This window comes from Thunnus maccoyii, chromosome 1 (genome assembly GCF_910596095.1).
Source record: "Thunnus maccoyii chromosome 1, fThuMac1.1, whole genome shotgun sequence".
In the NCBI taxonomy this organism is placed as follows: domain Eukaryota; kingdom Metazoa; phylum Chordata; class Actinopteri; order Scombriformes; family Scombridae; genus Thunnus; species Thunnus maccoyii.
The window spans coordinates 26,825,746-26,846,176 of record NC_056533.1 but is presented as its reverse complement, the minus strand read 5'-3'; the positions used below and the strand labels follow the sequence as shown (position 1 = coordinate 26,846,176).

General features: G+C 38.5%; 1 protein-coding gene across 6 annotated transcripts in view; it reads left to right on the top strand.

Moving 5' to 3' along the window:
• LOC121909861 (protein diaphanous homolog 3-like) overlaps positions 1-20,431 on the top strand; it is a 191,241-nt gene that overhangs the window by 104,331 nt on the left and 66,479 nt on the right. For all 6 annotated transcript variants that reach the window (XM_042430931.1, XM_042430850.1, XM_042430777.1 and 3 more), the window contains 3 exons: positions 3,851-3,975; positions 8,332-8,496; positions 16,954-17,089. In XM_042430931.1, the coding sequence (XP_042286865.1) occupies positions 3,851-3,975; positions 8,332-8,496; positions 16,954-17,089 (426 nt within the window). The remainder of the gene's footprint in view (positions 1-3,850; positions 3,976-8,331; positions 8,497-16,953; positions 17,090-20,431) is intronic.

The window sequence follows — 20,431 nt, the reverse complement described above, 5'->3', positions numbered from 1 at the left end:
TGGACCACCAAAAGTAAGGATGGCAAAAAGAATCTGCCGGATAGAAATGGAGAAAAAACAAATTACAAGTTGACTATGAGATCTATAAAAATGCACTTTACTGTTATAACAAAAATATGAAGTCTGCCAGACAGTCCTACATTTCTGAATTGATTAACAATAATCAGAATAATGCCTCAATCCTATTCTCTTCAGTTGACAAACTTATTAATCCCTCCAAATCTACCCCTCATGAGTTTCTTTCTATGACCAAATGTGATGAATTTGCTGTTGTCTTTCAGATAATATAATTTCTTATAGCAATACATCTGGCCCCTTGTCACCCTCACACTAATTCACCACCATGAGCTCAATGCCTACATTCTCACCTGTTAACTCAAGAAATCTGGATGAGATAATTCAGTGCCTAAAGTCTCGCACCTGTTCTCTTGATTCCATCCCTACCCAACTGTTTAAAACTGTCTTTCATTGCTTTATAAATGACATAGTAAATATTAATAGCTTCCTGCAAACTCTCTCTCCACTCACCTCTGTTGGAATTACTAATCTGTAATTAGTAATTCAGACCAATCTCCCTCTTCTAAGCAAAATACTTGAAAAAGTTGTATAAAAACAACTGGATGAATATCTGTCAATTCACAATATATACAGTGCAATACAAACTAGTAAACTGACCTTAAGAATGGTTCATGCATTCATTTCAAGCAGGTTAGACTGTTGTAACGCTCTGTTTGCAAGATTATCCAAACATTCAGTAGGATGGCTCCAGATCATTAAAAATGCAGCAGCCAGAGTCCTTACACGTACATGAAAATTTGAACATATCACTCCGGTACTGAAATCACTTCATTAGCTCCTGGTACAATACAGCATCACCTTCAAAATCCTGCTAATCATCTACAATCATCTACAATCATAGCAATCATCTTTTAATTGCTGTGTGGTATGTTTAATGTCCGTTGGGTGTATGCTTCATGCTTATATTCTTATATTTATATATCTTATGTTACCTGTGTTCTCATGTTCATGCTTATATTTTCATATTTTGTTTTTTAATGTAAAGCACATCGAGCTTACTTCTAATGAAATGTGCTATATAAATAAAATTGCCAATGAGATTTACACACTCTGGAGGCCGTTCTTGAAAAGCTCAGGTTTAAAAACACTGTTTTAGTCTGGATGGAGGGCTGAAACAGAGAAAAGATGTTTACAAATTTAACTGACTTCATGTTGACATATTGTCAGTCAAGGATTTAGAGGTGAGAAAATCCAATTAATTTCTGTAAAAAAAACAAAACAAAAAGCGACATATGAATCAAGGGCAGTGGAACTCCACAACTCCAAAACCACAAAAAAGTCTCTTGCCAGCATTTTACTTCATTAAACTGGGAAGTCTTTTGAGATACATTAGCACGTTTACAAGAGAGACCTGGCCAAAAGGGCAGCCAAGGGTAGTTAATGCTTAGAGTAGTCACATGAGAGAACACACAATTAATATACAACATTCACCAGTAGTAAAATTAAAGAGGACCTGAAAGGCATGAAAAAGAGCACTTTGTTAACTTGTCAACTTTCTGTGAAATATACTTTTGAGTATATTACAACAGTTACAATTACATTGTATTCATCACTGACATCAGGTGAACAACTGTCACATTATTTTATGTCTATGATGACTATGATGATCTGCTGTTTTCCAAACATTTGTCAAGATTTTATCAAGATTTGTGTAAAAGCAGGTCCCTATTGCTTCATTGTTTCTGAAAGAAAAATAAACATGAACCCCCCCCCCCCACCACCACCACCACCACGCACGCACGCACGCACGCACGCACGCACGCACGCACGCACGCAAGCACGCACACATCACTGCATGGGAATGTTAACCCAGATTTAAACGGGTTTCTGCATCTTTTTTCACCCCAGATTGCCACAGTGATTTCCTACCAAAATAAAAATCAGTGTAACAGCCAGTCTGTGCAGAGCAGTCACTCTGTGAATACTGCTCTGATTGAGACATCGTTGAGTCCAATGTACTCTGTGACAAGATTTTTGAAACACTGGTGTGCTGAGGCATTTTCAGTGCCTTCAACTGACTTAACTATTAATGTCAGTGCTTACCATCAGAGGTAGGGAAGGGGGACAGAAAAAGGAGGGGATAAAGAGAATGAAGATAGACAATTTGCCGAGAGAGTAAAAATGTGGCTTTACGGACAAGGTAAAACATGCAATGAGGAGAGGGAACTGTTTGACATAATCGTTTGTCAGGTACAGATGCAGTTGATTTAGTGAGTGTTATGTGGTGATTTCTTTTTTACACGGTTTCCTCTTTGTTACTGCAGTGCATTCCGCCTTCTTTCTCAATCATGAGTGACAGCAGAATGAAATTCCACCTTACTTTTAGCCAGCTGAATGCATGTGTGTCTGTTTTGTGTAGATACATTCACATGCTCACCTTTATCTGCAGTGAAAAGACCATTATCACATTCTGTTAAAGGTTCAATGTGTAAGAATTGGCCAGAGTTTTAGTTTAAAACATTCCAAAATTAACTAAAATTATGAGCAGAATGTGAAGAAACCAGTTTTGACATCATGTCAAAGGCCTATATGTATTGTGCTGTTGTGTATTGTGTATATCTACTGAAGTTAGCATGCTAACCAGCTAGCTCCGGCCCGTACTGATAGTGAGTCACTGTAGCATTCACTCTGCCTTCAGTCCAACATGAGAGGAAGAGGAAGAAGTGCTGTTCAGAGCCACTGGTAGTAATGGCAGAGCCAGCTGAATGCTGTTGAAATTTTCATTGTAAGACTCTTAATATGTAATTTTATTAAGTTTCAGTACTTTTTCAGTAACTATGTATATTCCCAATATGTGGTCAGTTTATCCAAATAATTGTGAGAGAAATTGTACAATTTCAGTCTCACTTTCAGAATATTTTGACCGAAGATGTCTGATTGAACAAGCGTGTGTGTTGCATGTGTGTCCAAAACTGTATGTTCCCATCAGAAAATGAGGTTTATGCTAGTGAGAGCTAAGCTACATTGAAGTATTTTTTTTCCTTCTCGTAAAGCATGTGTTTGGATCAAGGGGAAATTTAAAACTACTTAAAAATAAGCAGCTTATACCTTTTTGTCAAGCAGGGTCTAATCAGGGTAATTTAAGCCATATGCTATATTCAGTGACTAGCTTAAAGTGTCAGCCATGACCAACTTAACAGAAAGTTAGGCTCAGTGTTCCCCTGCTCAACCACCCGCATGATCTGTACGCCTGTTGGTCTGTTGGTAAGACTAAAGACAAAGGATTAAGGGTGTGGAAAGATTTTTTTTACCTGAACAGCCATCGCCATACTTACAGGCTGGGGTTTTATTGCTGAAAAGCCTGTAAATATATAAGCAAATATAGTGAGCATTTGCTTCCCCTATGTGCGTCAGTAAGGGGCACTGTATTCTTATATTATCATAATTGTTCACAACACACACATGAACAGATAAGAGGCAGACATAATAATAAGCTATGTATTGAATGTACCTTTGCTTGATGTTTTTTTCTTCAGTCATTGTTTATTCCATGGTATTTCTGGCACAGTGTGAACCCATAATAAGCATTCTTCGCAACTGAGTTGGGTTCTCTTTCATTTTCTTTGTTATTTTTTAATTTCTGTATAGGCTATATGTTACTTTGCTCTGATTCTTTCAGAGCCTCAAAATAATAATGCATTTGATTGTACCTGTAATTGAGTTGTCCTCTTTCTGCTTTTTTCTTCACATTTTCTTGGCACGTGGGTGTGTTTCTGTGTGCTTTTGCGAATGTGTGTGCGTTTGTGTCTGGATCTATGTGGATGTGTGTCAGTGTCTGCAGAGAATCTGGAAAAGAGCCTCAGGCAGATGGAGAGGCAGCTGTTGCAGCTGGAGAGAGACCTGGAGACTTTCTCTTCCCCTGATGACCCCAACGACATGTTCTTCACTAAAATGGCTATATCCTTTACACACGCATGCACCAGTGGGTTTTCTATAATGAATAAAACAGAATAAAAGTCAGAAGAGTATTACTAGAACTGAAATGTTTACATTCATTACTATGGATTTGCATACGCCAGCAAAACATCAGGTTTCATGGCTTAAAGGGAAGGAACTCTCTAGTCTTTGGTTGATCAAACACCTAATTAAACACATTTCCTTTATTATTTTTTTTACATATACTTCATTCATTCATTTGTTCCCATCACCTTCAACCTGGATCCCAAACCCCCCCACCCCCCTATTTCAATGGGTATGATACTCTATTAAAACAGACAAGGAAGGGAGAAAAAGGAGAAAAGGATGGTTCTCCCACCTTTGTTATTTGTCTTTATATGTGGTTTTCTTCCCACTGTCAGATTGATGATGTATACAAGTAATGAGTAGCATCCCTTTCCATAGTCAAGTTATTGTACCAGTACACCTCTCAGCTCGCTTTTTGAAGGGCACTTCGCACTGAGGGCAACTTCAAAATGAAGTGACAGGTTAGAGAGGGAGAATTAGAGACAAAGCCTCTTTCCTCTCTGTCAGTCTCTTTCTCTCTCACTATGCCAGTCATTATTGTGCAACTGAGAGAGGTTAGAACAAGAGAAATTGTCAGCTTATAATAATTAAACAAAAGAACTAATGCACATGCACATAAATGTGCAGTTTTTCTTTACTGTTTCACTGCCCTCTTTAGATATCCAGGCCCAGCTATATGACAGCTGTCCATATCTGATCGGCGGCAGCGTTAATTATTCACTGTCCTCTGAGGCAGTCCTTCTGGATTAGGTTGACAGGTATGTCTCAGACCAGGTGTTCAATAATACACCCTGTACCTAGCCTCCCTCATGTAGTTTTGATCAACAGCCTTGGGGCTGGGGCAGTGATGGGTTTGCTGTAGTAGAACTTGTAGCAGAACAGAGAACTTGAGTGCAACGCAGAAAGGTTCAGTGAGAATGGATTTGACAGCTCTGTCTTCTACTGCTTTGCTTTTCAATTCCAGGTGCCTTGCACAAAATGTCTTATCTAAGCAATACTAATTAAAAACTACATCAAATTGAAATCTCAACTCGAATAAAAGGAAATGTAGATAAAGTAACACAAGTTAAACACTGAACGTCAGGCTTCTAATTTTCAAATCCAAATTAAGCTAGAAACACACACACACACTCATCATGGCTTAACTGTGTCACCAACAAATATTTTATAAAATATTTTGGCTACTTTTGATGTCGTACTCACCTATATACTCACCTATCAACACTCCACAATGTGCACATGTTCTTTGGACTTTGAATCCATCACACATTCTCCAGCCACCAAGATTCAATGGAGATCTGTGGTCAACCATTGTTGGCGGAGATAGCTGAATGACAACAGATTTGATTGATAGCCTAATAAATGGTCATAACTTGGAAATTGGTTCTGGGCATCATAAGGTAGTGTTAAATAAATTTGTATCTGACACTGAACCAGCATTCTATGTACTTAACCTTTCTACACCTTATTTTTCACTTTAACATTAGGTTTTATTGAATTAAGATCATCTACAGAAAATATATCTGTGCAGTATAAATCAAATGGTTAAAATTACTCTAACTATACTGTAAATGCATTTTTAATCAACATTGGCAAACTAGTGATCGTATAATGGAATTTAACTTAGATGGCCCATTTTTCTATAAACTGTCTCTCATTAATTAGGATACTACATTAATAATTAATGAATATTGCTCAATTATATCTATGAAGGCTCCCAGACATATATTTTTATTCTTAAAGATGTTTCAGTGTTCATCCTGAATAAGCCTCTTGATACAATCATGTTAAAATCTTAGACGTAGGGGCTTTAAAGTTGCAATATGTACCAATCAGAGAGTCCTTCTCATTAATGACACCGTTGGCTGTTAAGTGAGCTGCAGTCAGCATCCTTTTGCTCGCACTCCGTCAGCACGAGTGAGTAGCGGAACTAACTAAGCTAAGACAAGCTAAGACCACAATATCACAATATATTTCACATGCTCTGCAGTGATGTTAGCTTACCTGACTGTGTTGTGGTGGGTGCTGGTCGTTTGTTGACGTTAGCAGACTCCATTTCTGAGCTAATGTTAACTAGTGCTGAACCCTTGGGGGATGAGAGAGGCAAGGCACCCAGGAGCGTGCATATATATCACATACTTCAGACTTTAACAGCAAAACCATCCCAAGTCCTTTACATAGAAATCAATCCACAGGCTGTTCAAATTTATTTAATTTATTTATTTAATTTTTGAATGTTTTAAACCAAAATTCCTTTAACCACTACATTATTTCAACCAGCGAAACTGATGGCCGCCAACTAAACATGAGAAGCCTGGAGAGTCACAGTGGTGACACTGAGAATTCCACTTTCACTTCATGCACCACAATGTATACAATTACTCTTATTAGTCTAGTGTTACACTTCTAAATGTGAGCCATGCTTGTAAAGTTTGCAAATTAGAACAGGAGAGAAACAGAAGGAGAATGAAAAAATGGGAGACAGACTGATGATGGAATAGAGGGGAAAGGAGTAAAGGAGCAGCAAGAAAGCAACGGTGAACATGAATTCTTGAGAATGAGCTGCAGTGGACCATTGTTTGATCTAGAAAAGGAAAGAAGCCAGCAGAAGTGTAATAGGAGGAGGAGATATTTTGCACCTCATGATACTTGTCAACTGTGGCTCTCAGCTACTTCTCTCTCTCTCTTGCTTTCCATCATCTGCGCTGCCTTTTTGTCATGCTTCTTCCCCCTAGCTCCTGCCTTGGGAAGATATTACTGACAAGTCAATTTGGGAGCGGTGCCTATTGAACAGCATTTACCCAGCTGTGAATAGATAGTCCTTTCCCCAGCCAGATTCAACTGAGGCCAGACCTCAAATAAGTCCATCAAATGAGCTATATTGAAGGTGCACAATAGGAGCCTGAGAGGCTGCCCACATACTTGTGATACCACACACACACGGACACCATTGCTTCTTATCTGCCATGAGACAAGGATGTTGGGGTCATTAGCAGGACTCCTAGTTATGATCGCGCTTTTTTAATTGACCTAAACAAAAAATTACATTGACTTTGTAAAAGAAGGGCACGTTTACTGAATATAACCTGGATTTCATTTTCTCATACATCAAAAACTTGTTCCTTTCCTTGCATTAAACAGTAAAAACACTGTCCACAGCACTGTACTAAATAGTATCATGTGGTGAGGACAGCTCAGAATACACTTTTGGTTATAAAAAATAAAAACAAAGAAAAAAAGCTAGTTATCCTGGATATGATTGAAATATTTTTTTAACTGCAAATTTATGCTTGTTAGATTTCCACATAAAGTACTTATTGTGTGTGTGGTTACTTACATTATACTTGCTTGACAGTATGCCTTGGTAGCTGGCAGGTTGTGTTTTAGTGATATCCTGTTCTTCCTTACTTTGTCCTGATGATGACACCTCTCAAGCTCATGTTGACACAACTTTTAACCATTTGTCTTCATCCATGCATATACAGCAGAGGTGTCCTTTGCCTGGCTTAGCTTAACCAGGAGGACCTCTTAATGCTCTTCAATCTTCCATGGCACGCAATTTTGGCTCAGACTACTGTACAGACAAGCTTAAAATGCTATTTGCTAGTTTTGCATGTGTTTTGTGTGAGGACATGTAGTTGGTCCACAACAGACTTTTACATTTGAACAGTCTATTGTACAATTGATATGCCACTTGAGCTGTGGTGCAGATTGAGTGGCAAGACCTCAGTTCCATACCAATACATCCTTATATGATTTATCTGTTGTGTATACAAGGGCCTTAGGGAAATTCAAGCTGAATAAATGTTTAGTGGATGGGCTTTGAAATGTCAGTGGCAGTCAGGGTTGATGTTAAAATAATTTGAACTTTGGGTGTAGCAGTGAGGTGTAGTCTATACATATATATATACATATATATATATACATACATATATATATATATAAATTTGTATTTGTAGTGCATGTAACACACACACTAACACACTTTGCCAGCAGCAGCCAGACATGAGTCACAGATGCTTTAGGCTGCAGGGGGTCATAGCCGTGAACACACTGTAGTGGTAGCCTGACTGACAGTATCAAAGCTCCTAATGGCAACATCACAGTTTACCACTGACGGTTTGTTTTCCAGCCTCAGATCCTTACGGCAACAAGCATGAACTCCTCCTGCTTTTCCTTTTAAGTTTCCTATGTTTCTGTAAAATAGGGATGTAATATACCGATACTTGGAGTCACATCTAATTAAAACTGTGTGATAGATGCATTGTTTACCTTGACCACCATCCTCACAGCTTCAGCAAGGTTGCACGGGAGCAGTATGGCAAGCTGGTGATCATGCACAGCAACATGGAGACACTTTATCAGAACGTGTTGGAATACTTTGCTATCGATCCCAAGAAGACCTCTGTGGAGGAGCTGTTCACTGATCTAAGCAACTTCCGTTCCATGTTCACTGTGAGTATACTGCACTTCAGAAAAGCAAGAGGACTGGTTTCTCAGCATGTTATGTGATAGTAAGAAGATGAATATGGTGATATTCACAGTCGATTGGAATGGGGCGGCAGTGGTGTATTGATCCTTAGTGGGATTTGCAGTACTTGGAATTGTATTAAACTAGTGCAGTGCCCATTCAAAACATGCATGTTCAGAATTGCCCTCTAGGCAAGCAACCTTCAAAGTTTATTAAACATATTGCGTGTCTAAATTGCACCACATTCAACACTTTGGTCCCCAGCCATACACCCACCAAGTGTGGAGTCAGTTCAGAACAGTTCTCCAGATTTGTGAAGGACATACATACATACAGAGATTCCTTCCTTTAGTAGAGAGATATAAAAAGGATGATAGTCATTAATGTGGCTTTAATCATGTTTTACACCAGGTAACCGTGATAATGTATTCTGATTGGCCAATGTTACTGTCAGGGCTGATATAGCTTTTTCCATCCAATATTAATATACCCAATGTTAGATGGCCACAGAAACACTACTTTACCAGTAATGTGTTTGATAAGATTTTAAAGAGCGAAGTTATTCATGTAATGAGCTATTTTTGGGAGTTCCAAGTATATTTGCTGGGCATATTAGCACATATACAATAATTATTTTTATTTATAGATTAAAAATGATCAAAAAATGTGTCTCCCAACAAATAATATTTGGAAATATACACCTGTTTTACAGCTTCTGTATTTACAAATTTTACTGATGGAAACAAAATCTATGCAGCATTTTACTCCAATTAAGAAACTGGATTAAGGCACTGTCAGTTTGATGTGATAGCAGGTTCTAGTTAGTTGTTTTTTTTTCAGATTTGTTGGTACAGGACTGCCTTTCGTTGTAAACAGCCCTGAATAGAGAAAAAGCATAGGATAAGTAAAAGGTTAGCTAGAGTATTGAATTGGGTTTGAGAAGAGCTGCAGTAAATCTTGAAAGAAAATGGTAGGTGTTTTGAAACTTACAAACTTTAATTGTTTTTATTCATTGGCTGTATCAAGACAGAACCTCAACTTATTTAGCCTAACATTAATGTCCTGTGGTATAGTGCAAGGCACAGAACAGTGCCAGTCCTATGTAGTCCAATCCTACCCAGACATTTATGTCATCACTGAGCTCTGTGGCCTTATCAGTCTGGTGCTACTGTGAGCTGTGGAGCTGTGGAGACCCACTGTGTTTAATCAGCAGGATTAGTGGCACAAGCCACTGGGCGCGACAGATAATAGTAGCTAATTAGCCTAACAAAGTTCCTGCCCTGCCCCCAACTTAACATCTACCACACACACATAAATGGATTTCATGCTGCTTTGCCTTTTTTCTGCGGAGTCATTAGGTGTGCTTTAGATTTTCTTATACTCCAGAGTTTTGTCTGTACATTTGTGAGCTTTTCGGGGACCTTGGGGGTGGTCTTTTGGTCCTATATTATTCCTGTTCTATATTTCGGACTTGGTAAAGTAGAGACAACTTTTTATGAGACCCCTACCTGCAATGCAAAGTTATTTCCCACTTGAATTACAATTTTATAAGATTAATCTTTTTTAGTGATTTCTAATGGTTTCTTAATCGTATACTTTGGTAAATGAACCTAATCCAAAGGAGAACAAGGGTTCTGAGTTGGATCTCTCTTTCCTTCTCTTTCTCCTAAAATCTTCCCTGTCCACCTGAGTGACAATGATATGTGCCTGACTTTAATGTTTTCCATTACTGTACACAATGTATGCTTTATACCAAGTCAGAGAAAACAGACTTTTGAACAAGACTTGTAAATACAGACAGTCAACTCTTTTGACTGAAATGTCTCAATTAATTTAATTGATCAATTAATGTTAATGAGTGCATGAACAAGGCTATCACTTACAATAGCTGAAATACATAAGGCACAGACGCGACGCGTCACATTGGCAAGGTTGAGCAGGATTTTTTTTACCTGCTATACCAACTGTGTCTTTGTTGCGTGTGGTTGCGTGCCAGCCATTGAGTTTTGCCAAGTGGTAATACAGTTGGTTCTGCAGGGTTTGGAAGCGTAGGCTATATGAACTGATACTGAATTAATTAACTAGATCATTTTAACTACAGGATCATGGATACACATTGATTTGATAGATTTATTTTAATGTGCAATGAAAAAAAACAAAAAACGCAAGGTTGCACTGCCTCTGGTACAATGAGATATTTATTTCAATCATTTTCAAACAGATTGTACCCATTTTTTTTACACAGTTCTATGTAGTTTTCCCTGTTGAAGGGCAACAGAAAGAAAAAAAGAAGACCAGCCGTGTAAAAATAGAGATGAGCAGTGCCGCTTCAGTTGAATATAATGGACGTGTTTTGCTGCAGTGAATGTGTCACACAACATCCATGCTTGGTGTATTTAGGCCATTAAGCAACGCACACGTAGTAAAAGAGTGAAAGCGGTTTTGCAAACTAGTTAATGCTCAAATACTAAACTAAATATTTTCACACTTTAGAGAATAAGTGTTTTGTGAACTATTCAGACATGTTTTTTTTTTTTTTGGTAAAACCGAATAAAAGGACGAGCTGTGTGAGGCATTGCAAGTATAGTATACACAGTATATGTTGATATCCTGACCAGCTCAAAGTAGCACTCTTACTTAAAGTTACAATGTACAGTTTTTCACCTCGTGAAAAATGACTTTTGTCAAATTCACACCCCAACACTTGCCAAGCATCCTGATAATCTAACTTCTCTATGAGGCATCTAACCTCAGACTGAAGTAACTGCCTACACAGTATCCACAAGCATTGAAGAAACACAGGCAGTCAGAAAAAAATACTAGATGCATTGCTTTTAGCCATTTTGGATGTTCCATTGTTTCTTACTTTTTTCACCTTTGTTATTGATCCCAGGACTTATGTGTGCTGTGATCCTTTCCCTCACTTTAATAGCCACAACCCGGCTGTGCTCTGATATGCATTATACCCAGAGAGAAAGATACAAACCTCAATATTTCCGCTAGATCAATTTGATGCAAATTAATAATGATAATCTTTGCTGTTGGCATGAATTTCATATGAATTTCCTTTTAGCTCCATGAGTTAGGCTCGAGTTTCGCAGGAGCATTTCTGTTTTGACCAAACATTCAACAGTTAATGACTCAGCCAGTGAAAAGGTGAAGAAGCCAAGTGTTATAAAGACCAGCATTATATGGTCAAAACTCCCAAGGTAGCTATTTATTACCCTTTGATAGGTCGAGGTGTAAGCAGCTTACACCTTTAGCAATTCGTTCAAATGGTCACTTCACACAGACATATCTTGGAGAAGCCAAGGCTAGGTCAATGAACGTAGGCATACAGTAAATCTCAGCACGGTAACCTCTCGGTCAAATCTGTGTCAGCATTTACCCTGCTGTGCCAAGGCCCATGCTAATAGGTGCGTGCTGTTTCTAGACCACTGCCTGAAGCGAACTGAGCCTTGAACTGTACGCGTGTATGGCGCTCGCATAATGCATGTGTGCTGTTTGTTTGTGTGCGTATGTCATTTTGTGTTGGCAATTTTTTATAGGGAAAGCTGCTTAGCTTTTTCACACACAAAGACATACACACAAACTCATACACACACATACCACATGCTCAGTCACCCGTAGGAAGGAGACCCAGGGCGAGGCCGCACATCTGACAGGAATCCAATTGAGCGTGTCTAATGGCAGACATCCAGGAGAGGAGGAGGGGGAAGCAGACCTGCAGTGATGAAGGAGAGCAGAGGGCAATTTCCTCAGAGAGCTGGTTCTCTCTCTCTCTCTCTCTCTCTCTCTCTCTCTCTCTCTCTCTCTCTCTCTCTCTCTCTCTCTCTCTCTCTCCCTCTCTCTCCTTTAGGTCCATATTACAGTAAAAATGCATGCTTTGTCAGAAGACAAAAATTACATGACTCTTCATCTTTTTCTATTTCCAGACTCTTCTTCACTATCCTAAATCTATGTCCCTTCAGTTCTCATTATGTTTCAGTATTATATTAATTATTGTCTACAGTATTGAATTCAGATTTCAAATACAAATGAAACCTGCCTTACCTGTCCAAGAAATGAACTTTACATGTGACTGAACTCAGTCAATGTCCTCAAGGACTTCCTTTTATTGTTTTATTGTTCTTATAGTACTAATTGGTTCTGCGATGTGAGAAGGCAGTATGTCCTTTTTCGCTGGCTGGCTGTGATCATACTATTTTTTGTTTTAACAAGGTTGTTTTGAAGTAATGGTCTTTAGCTGCTCTTTTCCTGCTCTGTTCTTTTTGTGAAGTTTAAGAGTGATCCTCTCTTAAACAGGCCCACTTGTTGTATTGACCCGTTATTGACTAATCATTGTTTTCCCAGGCTGCTGGCAGTAGTAAAGGGTCCAGTTTTAAATAAGATGTCATTTTGCCTCTACAGAGTTCCTCTGCGAATTTGCATAGCCATATAATTGAAACCATCTGCCACACAGTCTTTAAAAAGCTAAACCTTAAGACAGTCTGAGTTATTGTTGGCCTTCATCTGTTAACATCATAGTAAAGCTGTCATTCACATTGCAGGCCTGCAAAGAATATTGTTGATTTACCCTGTTTTTTATATAAAAGATACAAATAAATCATGTATCTTTTACAAATTAGAGACATATTGTGAAATGCTTTCAATAATCCAGTCTGTGAGGCTAAATGTAACTGATTTAACCACTAACTAGGTTGCTGTCTGTATGAAATTACTATGAATTGAGGGTGGAGACCGCTTTGCTTGATTGCTATAGTGCAAGAATATTTACATTCTCTTTAAGTAATTGAATTTGACTTTTTAATGACAGAGCTGCTTGATAGCGAAGAGAGGAAGAAGTGTCATAGTTTTGACTAAGCTCACATTAGGCATCCATCACAGCTGTCTACTTGTAACCTGGGATCACTTAATTGTTCCTTATTGAAAATGTATTATGTGTCAGAACTCTTGTTCTTCCCCTTTTTTTCCCTCATCTCTCTGCCTGTAATTTACCAGATTGGGTGCCCATTAAGAATATAGTCATTTGTGAATCACTGGTTGCCACGAGCAACCGACAGTCATTCCGTCAAATCAAAGTTAATTTTGTGGAGGAGTTGGTTTCATTTAAAAATAGAGCTCTGAAAAGCTTCAGTGTGAATTTCAGTTGTTTGGAATTCATCTCATCCCTCTTCTTTTCTCCTTCAATACTCCCTTCTGAATTCCTATAAACTCACTGACTGGTACTCATCAGTGTTGTTAGCTGCTATTGTCTTTTTATGTGAGTGAATATATGCTGTTTAAAGTAAGTTGCCAACAGATTACAACCTCCTTGTGGTCTTTTGTAAGCACTCCTCATAAGTAAGAATGAAAGATTTTTTCCAGTGGAAAGGTCAAGGTGACTGTGCAGAGGTGGAACATCTATTGTATAGTTGTTGAATAAACACCACAGGACTGTTTATGACTGCTCATATGTGGCTGCTCTTAGCCATAGAGAACGCAGGATTCAAGCACACGCTAAGAGTGGTGGAGCCGAATCAAACAGAATATTGTATACCCTTACAGCCCTACTATTAGTAATTTAGAGTGTTTATACAAGTTGTCAATCGTCTTTTCTATTTAAAGTGGCTTGTTGACGCCGAATTGACTACACTGAATTGTTTTGAATTCAAGTTGACTATTTCATTTCCAACAATGGTCACTTGTATGCAGACTTAATAAGAGGCAGTCAGTGGACCTCAAAAAAGTTACTGCCTGTCTTTATTGTGCCACTGTAGTCCCTCATATATTACACAGTTCATGTAGTGTGTTTTGTGTCCATCCATTCATGTTGGTTCTGCATTACTATTCTTCCACTGACCTGCCTGTCAAGCCGGTTTGTGTGAATAATGCAATAGGAGCGGAGACGAGGAGGAGGAGGAGGAGTTGGGTGTTTGATAAAAGCCCAGACTCCCTTGCTTTAAGTGACTGGCTATTGATCAGGATGGCAATCATGCTAGCACTCTATTAAATCATATGCAGTCTGTCTCTTGGCTGTGGCATTATTGAGCTATCGACACCATTGTATGAGTTTAATAACCCTTTGGCACAGAGATTATAGAACCTGTTCCTGCAGTGTTGATGTACAGTAGATACCATACCTATAAAATTATTCTTCACAGAAAGGCAGAATGGAATTACTGACATTTTTCGACAAGTTTGGGAGTCGGTTAACAACAGCTTGTAAAAACGTCAATAATGTTAAAAGACATTCCTGTCCCAAGACCTCTTTGCTTGCTGAATGTTCTATAAAAGGTATTTCAGTCTCAGGGCTTGTATTTTAACAGTGAATGGCATGTGATACTACAAACTCCACTCCAATCATTCGTGCACCATCAGAATGTAATACATTAGTAGCAGGGACAATGGCCCAGAAGCTAAGACTGTAACTGGGTCCCTGTGATTGAAATGCAGGCAAACTATGATCAGTATCTGGTTGAAAAAAGGAGCCAAAGTCCGGGCCTGACATAACCGATGGCCCGTAAAACGTTATTTTCTGTTTGTTTCATGGCGGTTACGTTCTAAAGCACAAATAAATAACCATCAAACACTGAACAGATGATCTACTGCGGAGACAGACGCTCTTAGTTTCTGTTTCATTTTCCTCCTCTGCCTTTGTCCTTTTCATTCATTCATTACAGCTCAGCTCCATGTCTGTAGTGGACAGGTGGCTCACGGAAACAGACAGAAGGAGCTTGGAGTGAACACGCGCACACAAACAAATGCCATTATGTTCTTTCTCTCGCTTTCCTATCTTAAGGAGTACATTTCTGCAGATCTCTCAGCATTGTCTCAGTTCTTGACACAAGAGTTTATTATCAAGGTCATTCAAACTTGCTGAGATGTTATTATAATATATTCTGTTCTCTTCTCCCTGTGTATTCCATACTCTCTGCTTTACACAAAATATGGAGAAACCTACATTTATACACCATTCATTTACTGATCCAATATGTGCCTAATTTTATATTTTTCATATTTGTGTAAATGTTACACATCCATAACTAAAGGAAAGCAACCAGATTTTAAGGAAACCTCACTGTTGTATGTATGAAAAAATGAAATCACCAAAATTATAGGCCAATGAAAATATACAAGAGGCAAGTAAAACTCTGATCTCCTGGCCAAGTGGGCCAGTAGGGAAAAAAACGTTACACTGGACACTGAAAGTCAGTCAAGGTTAAGGTTTTCTCATAATGATTGCATGTATTGTTTTTCTTTTGTTTTTTATAAAAATATCCTCACACATTTATTCAGGCTTTCCACATTTTTATTGTGCTGTTTGAGCAGAAAGGCTTGACAGAAAAGAAATGATGAATGATAACTACTGTGATTGGAAAAGACCAACAGCATTTCCTGAAAAGAAGAAGGAGTTACTTTTCCCTCATGGAACATCATTTTAGTCAAACTAAGTTTTACACTAAAAAGACTTTATATAAAAAATTCTTTATATATATACACAATATTTTAATATTTACTATATTGTAATACTGCAATATTTTTTTCTCAAATGTAAGTCATTCCAGTCAGAATAATAAAATGGTGAAGAGAAGACCTAAAGAAACAGATTCAGGCATCAGAATGTTTTTAAAGCTGTGATATAATCGTATTATAAATAAACACTTAGTTTAGTCTTAATAAGTACAGCAAGGCTGCCTTGTTATTGAAATTAAATCTAGCAGTTGACTTTGCTGTCATGTAGTCAGTCTGTCAAATTTAGGTGGTTTTAAATGTGTGTTTTTGTTTAGATCTGTGAGTAGTGTAGACATCAACATCCACCCACACAGCAGCAAGCTGTGTTCAGCTCAGCACCGAATTGTATTGCACTTAGCATTGCTATTAAACCCCCCTGCTATTAAGTGACTGGACAAATCTCCCACAGTAGCCACAAAGACAAACACCCACAGTGGCCAATGCTTGCATTTTCGTACTTACACATTCATTTTTATACATAGTTAATATTATGTGTTATATTATGTGATGCTGCAATGATATTTTTTGGCTATGAAATAACTGACTGTAAAGAGAAAAACAAAAGAAATGAAACAAAGCTTTAATAATATCTGAAAATAGGAATAAATATGTTTTTCTCTGAATGTGCAGGAAAGATTAGAATAGAAAATAATGTGTTTTGAATAGACCAGCATCCTCTAGGTCATGTGTCTGGGTCACTGTGCCATCACTGTTTCGGATCTCTAGTACCTCAGGTCCCTCAAGGTGTTTTTTCTCTGGGGAGACCAGAGTGAAAGCACCTAGAAGCTTCTTCTGGCTTTAATGGTGCCTGATAAAGATGTCTTTAGGGTTTGACAGCTGCCTCTGCCTTTGACAGGCTCTACACTACTGTAATTAACCTCACTTAGCAATCCATCTTGTTTTCTCTGTCTTTCTTTTTTCTTTCTCTCTCTCTCTCACCCTCACAGCAAGCACTCAAGGAGAACCTGAGGCGGAGGGAGTCAGAGGAGAAACAGAGGAGAGCACGGGCAGCAAAGGAGAAGGCTGAGCGTGAAAAGCAGGAGAGACAGCAGAAGAAGAGGAGGTTGCTGGAAGTCAATGCAGGTAGACCGTTCAATCTGCTTTGCCTGTCAGCTCTCGCATCATTAAGCCCCTTTACATGCTGCTGTGTGCAAAATCAATCTAGGGTCAAATGGTGTAAGAGAGCATTCAAAGACAATAGGCCTCAATCATTAATATGCGCATAAAAATGTTCTTACCTTGCGCACAAAGTAAGTGCGCATACAAAATTACTGTCGGATTCATGACGTGCGCACCGGCCAAATTTGTTCTTACCACCGTGCATATCTTAGTGAATCAGAATCACTCTAAATTGACAGGTGTGTGCCCGCAATCGGTAACTAGCATATTACCACGCCCCCATTTCCCCATATAAGGAAAGCTCTGTTGGAGTGGTGCAGCAGTGGAGAGAGCTGTCACTCATTACAAAGAGGGCCATGATGGTAAAAATGTAGAAAAACTTCACTGCTAGTGAAATGCAAACAATAGTTTCAGAAATAGAAGCCAGAAAAGGCAGATTTGGCTGGTAAGCACATCATTGGCACAACTGTTGGGCGCCTAATTGTGAATCCTGTATACAGCCTGCATACCTGTTGCACCACTACCGCAGTATGTCCGTAGCAAAATAAAAAGTCGGTAAATGTGTAGATCTCTGGAATTGATCTAAATAAATCTCTACTGCTGTGCCAGGTGCGCATGGTGTCTCATCTCTGTCCACAACAGGCCGTGATGTACTGAAAGCAGAGCGCCCCTCCCTGTGCCACTACTGAACTGTCAGGCAGGCCTGGGAATAAGTCATTTTTAGGGCAAGGCCACTTTGGCCTTTGATGAATACAAATTTATTGGGCCATCGCGGCCAAAATGTACGGCATCAAGGCCAAAACCAATGGTGCAATAACAATAAGTGATAACTACAGTCAGTGTATTGAAAAACAGCACTGAGTTTATTAAAACTGTACACTGAATGTTTGATTTTTCCACAAAATGCTTTTTAAATGTGAACAATTCATAATATTAATTGTTATTGTTATATTTTATAAATGGGATAAGGGTGATCAAAATTAATCTGAACAAGTTTCAACACCCATCCAACTATTAGCATCTGAGTCTGAGATCATAGGAGCAGTCACAAAAATGACTTTAAACACTTTTTTACTCATTAAACATTAAACACACTGATGAGAAACTTCTCAAGGAGAGACTAGGATGAGAGCTGCAAGTCATGTAACAGCTGACAGACTCTTCTGATCTGTCTTAACTGAGAAGTGACTGCCTGCTTACAGAGAAATGGGTGAGTGTGTGTGTGTGTTAATGTCGGGCTGAAAAGTGGGAACAGGACAATTTTAATATATTAATAATTTCATTACATTTATGATCATGATTTATGGATTACAACATTTTAGCTATTAATTGTGTATTATTAGCAATTTCACAATTTTAAAATGTTATATTAAGGCCCAATCAATTTTTAAATAATTGTGGTTCTAATATACTGTTTACATTGAATAAATATTGACTATTTAATTTTTTAAGGCCGTGGGACATTTATGATTTGTGCGTATGCATGGCCCAAGGCAATTCTAAATTTGTTCGCAGAGTGAGAACAAATTTAGGTAAGAAAATGTTGATGAATCCCGTATTTGAAAAAATTTTATGCATGGTTTAAGCACAGATTTGTGCGTATGCACTGTTTGTGAATAAGGCCCAATGACTCTTAATTTATCAAGCAAACGTAAGTCCTGTTTTTATTTCTATTTTATTTATCTCTTGAAAAATTAAAATCCACATCAAAAAAGAAAGTTTATGTGCGCATTGTATTGTCCTCCCGTATTAGCGGAAAGTCTTTTGACTTAAACAAGGTAAGGTACTAATCTGATGCATAACATTGTGCGGATTTCAACCTTGGAATTGCAAAGGTAACATTATGGTTATTGATTGGTTATTGATCTGAGTAGAGAAACTCACCTCTTGCTTGACCCCTCTTGGGAGGTCAGAGCACAGAGTCATACCAGAACAGCATGTGTCGAGGTTGTAGGGTTTCTTTGAATTGCACTTTAGCAGGATAGATGATTTGCTAAAATGACCTTTAACCTGGCTCAAATGGTTGAAGGACAGCCTCTGTAACCACTATGCACCCAGTGAGCAGAATTACAGTTATTGAGTGAACAGAGGTGTTATGCCACAGTCCGTAAAGGGAGATGGTTGAAATGGTAATCATTTGATATGAAGTCCACAATCACAATTTGTATTAATACCTTTGCACTGAGTATTGACATTCCATTTCAAGTCCCATACTGATATAAGTTAAAAGTTTGGTGTTCAGTTGTTTGGTTTTCATAAAAATGCAGCTAAATTGAGTGTGTATAACCATTCGTCTAAAGGATATATTTTTTTACTTGTACAAGTACCCTAATTATATTTGTTTTCTAATCCAGTGAGTTTAAGCTCACTCTATAACTGCATTTGAGTGGTTTATCGTTGGTTTACAGATTAGACGTACTGATTAATCATCATAGGCTCTACGATGACTGATGAGCATATGATGAGGAGATGTGTAGAGATTCAGATGGCAAACTTTATTTATTATGACCAGGTGTTATGCGCTTTTGCAGAATGTGTTCTCTCTCCCTTGAGTGAGAAAGTGTGTCCAAACTTTTGACTAGCACTGTATATAATTTTCTAACACTGTCCATTACTGTGACCCTCAGTGAAAATGCAGCTAGAATGCTAAATCTATTTACCAAGGACATTCAGGCATAGCTATGAAGAATGCAATGTCCTACCTTATGCCAGAGCATTTTGTCCTGAGAGCCAGTAGTTTTTTTTTTTGTTTTTGTTTTTCCTTCCCCTTTGGAGCACGGCTGAAGCCAGGAACTTGTTCAACAGTGCAGCCTCCAGATCCACTCTCAATGCCAAAGCCAAGGCTGGCAGAGTTGAGCAGTTGAGCTCGGCAGTCCCAGTCCTGCACCAGCATCTATAGCTAATATGTCTATGCCAACCACTGTAGCACTCCTGTAGACATTAGAGTGCAAGTAGAGAGCAACTATGTTCCATCAAGACCAAAGTTCTGCTGTTGGGCATATTATCTTGCCAAAACAAGGCCTCTCTTGGCTAGCACATAATATAAACATCTCCCTTTTCCCTTTACTCTGGTCTGGACACCGTTTGCCACAGTGGCCAAAGTTTTACAGTGCTGGGCTAAGCCAAACCACAGGGTCATGTCTTTTTTTAAATTAATGAGCAAGATTCTGGTAGATAGGTTATGTTCTGTGTTTTAGTCTGTGTTTTAGTGTGTATCTCCGCCTCTATCATGCTGTGTTTATCTGAAAATAACAGCCACCGAGTTAAAGCAAAACAATGAAATTACCACTACTGCGCTAGTGTTGT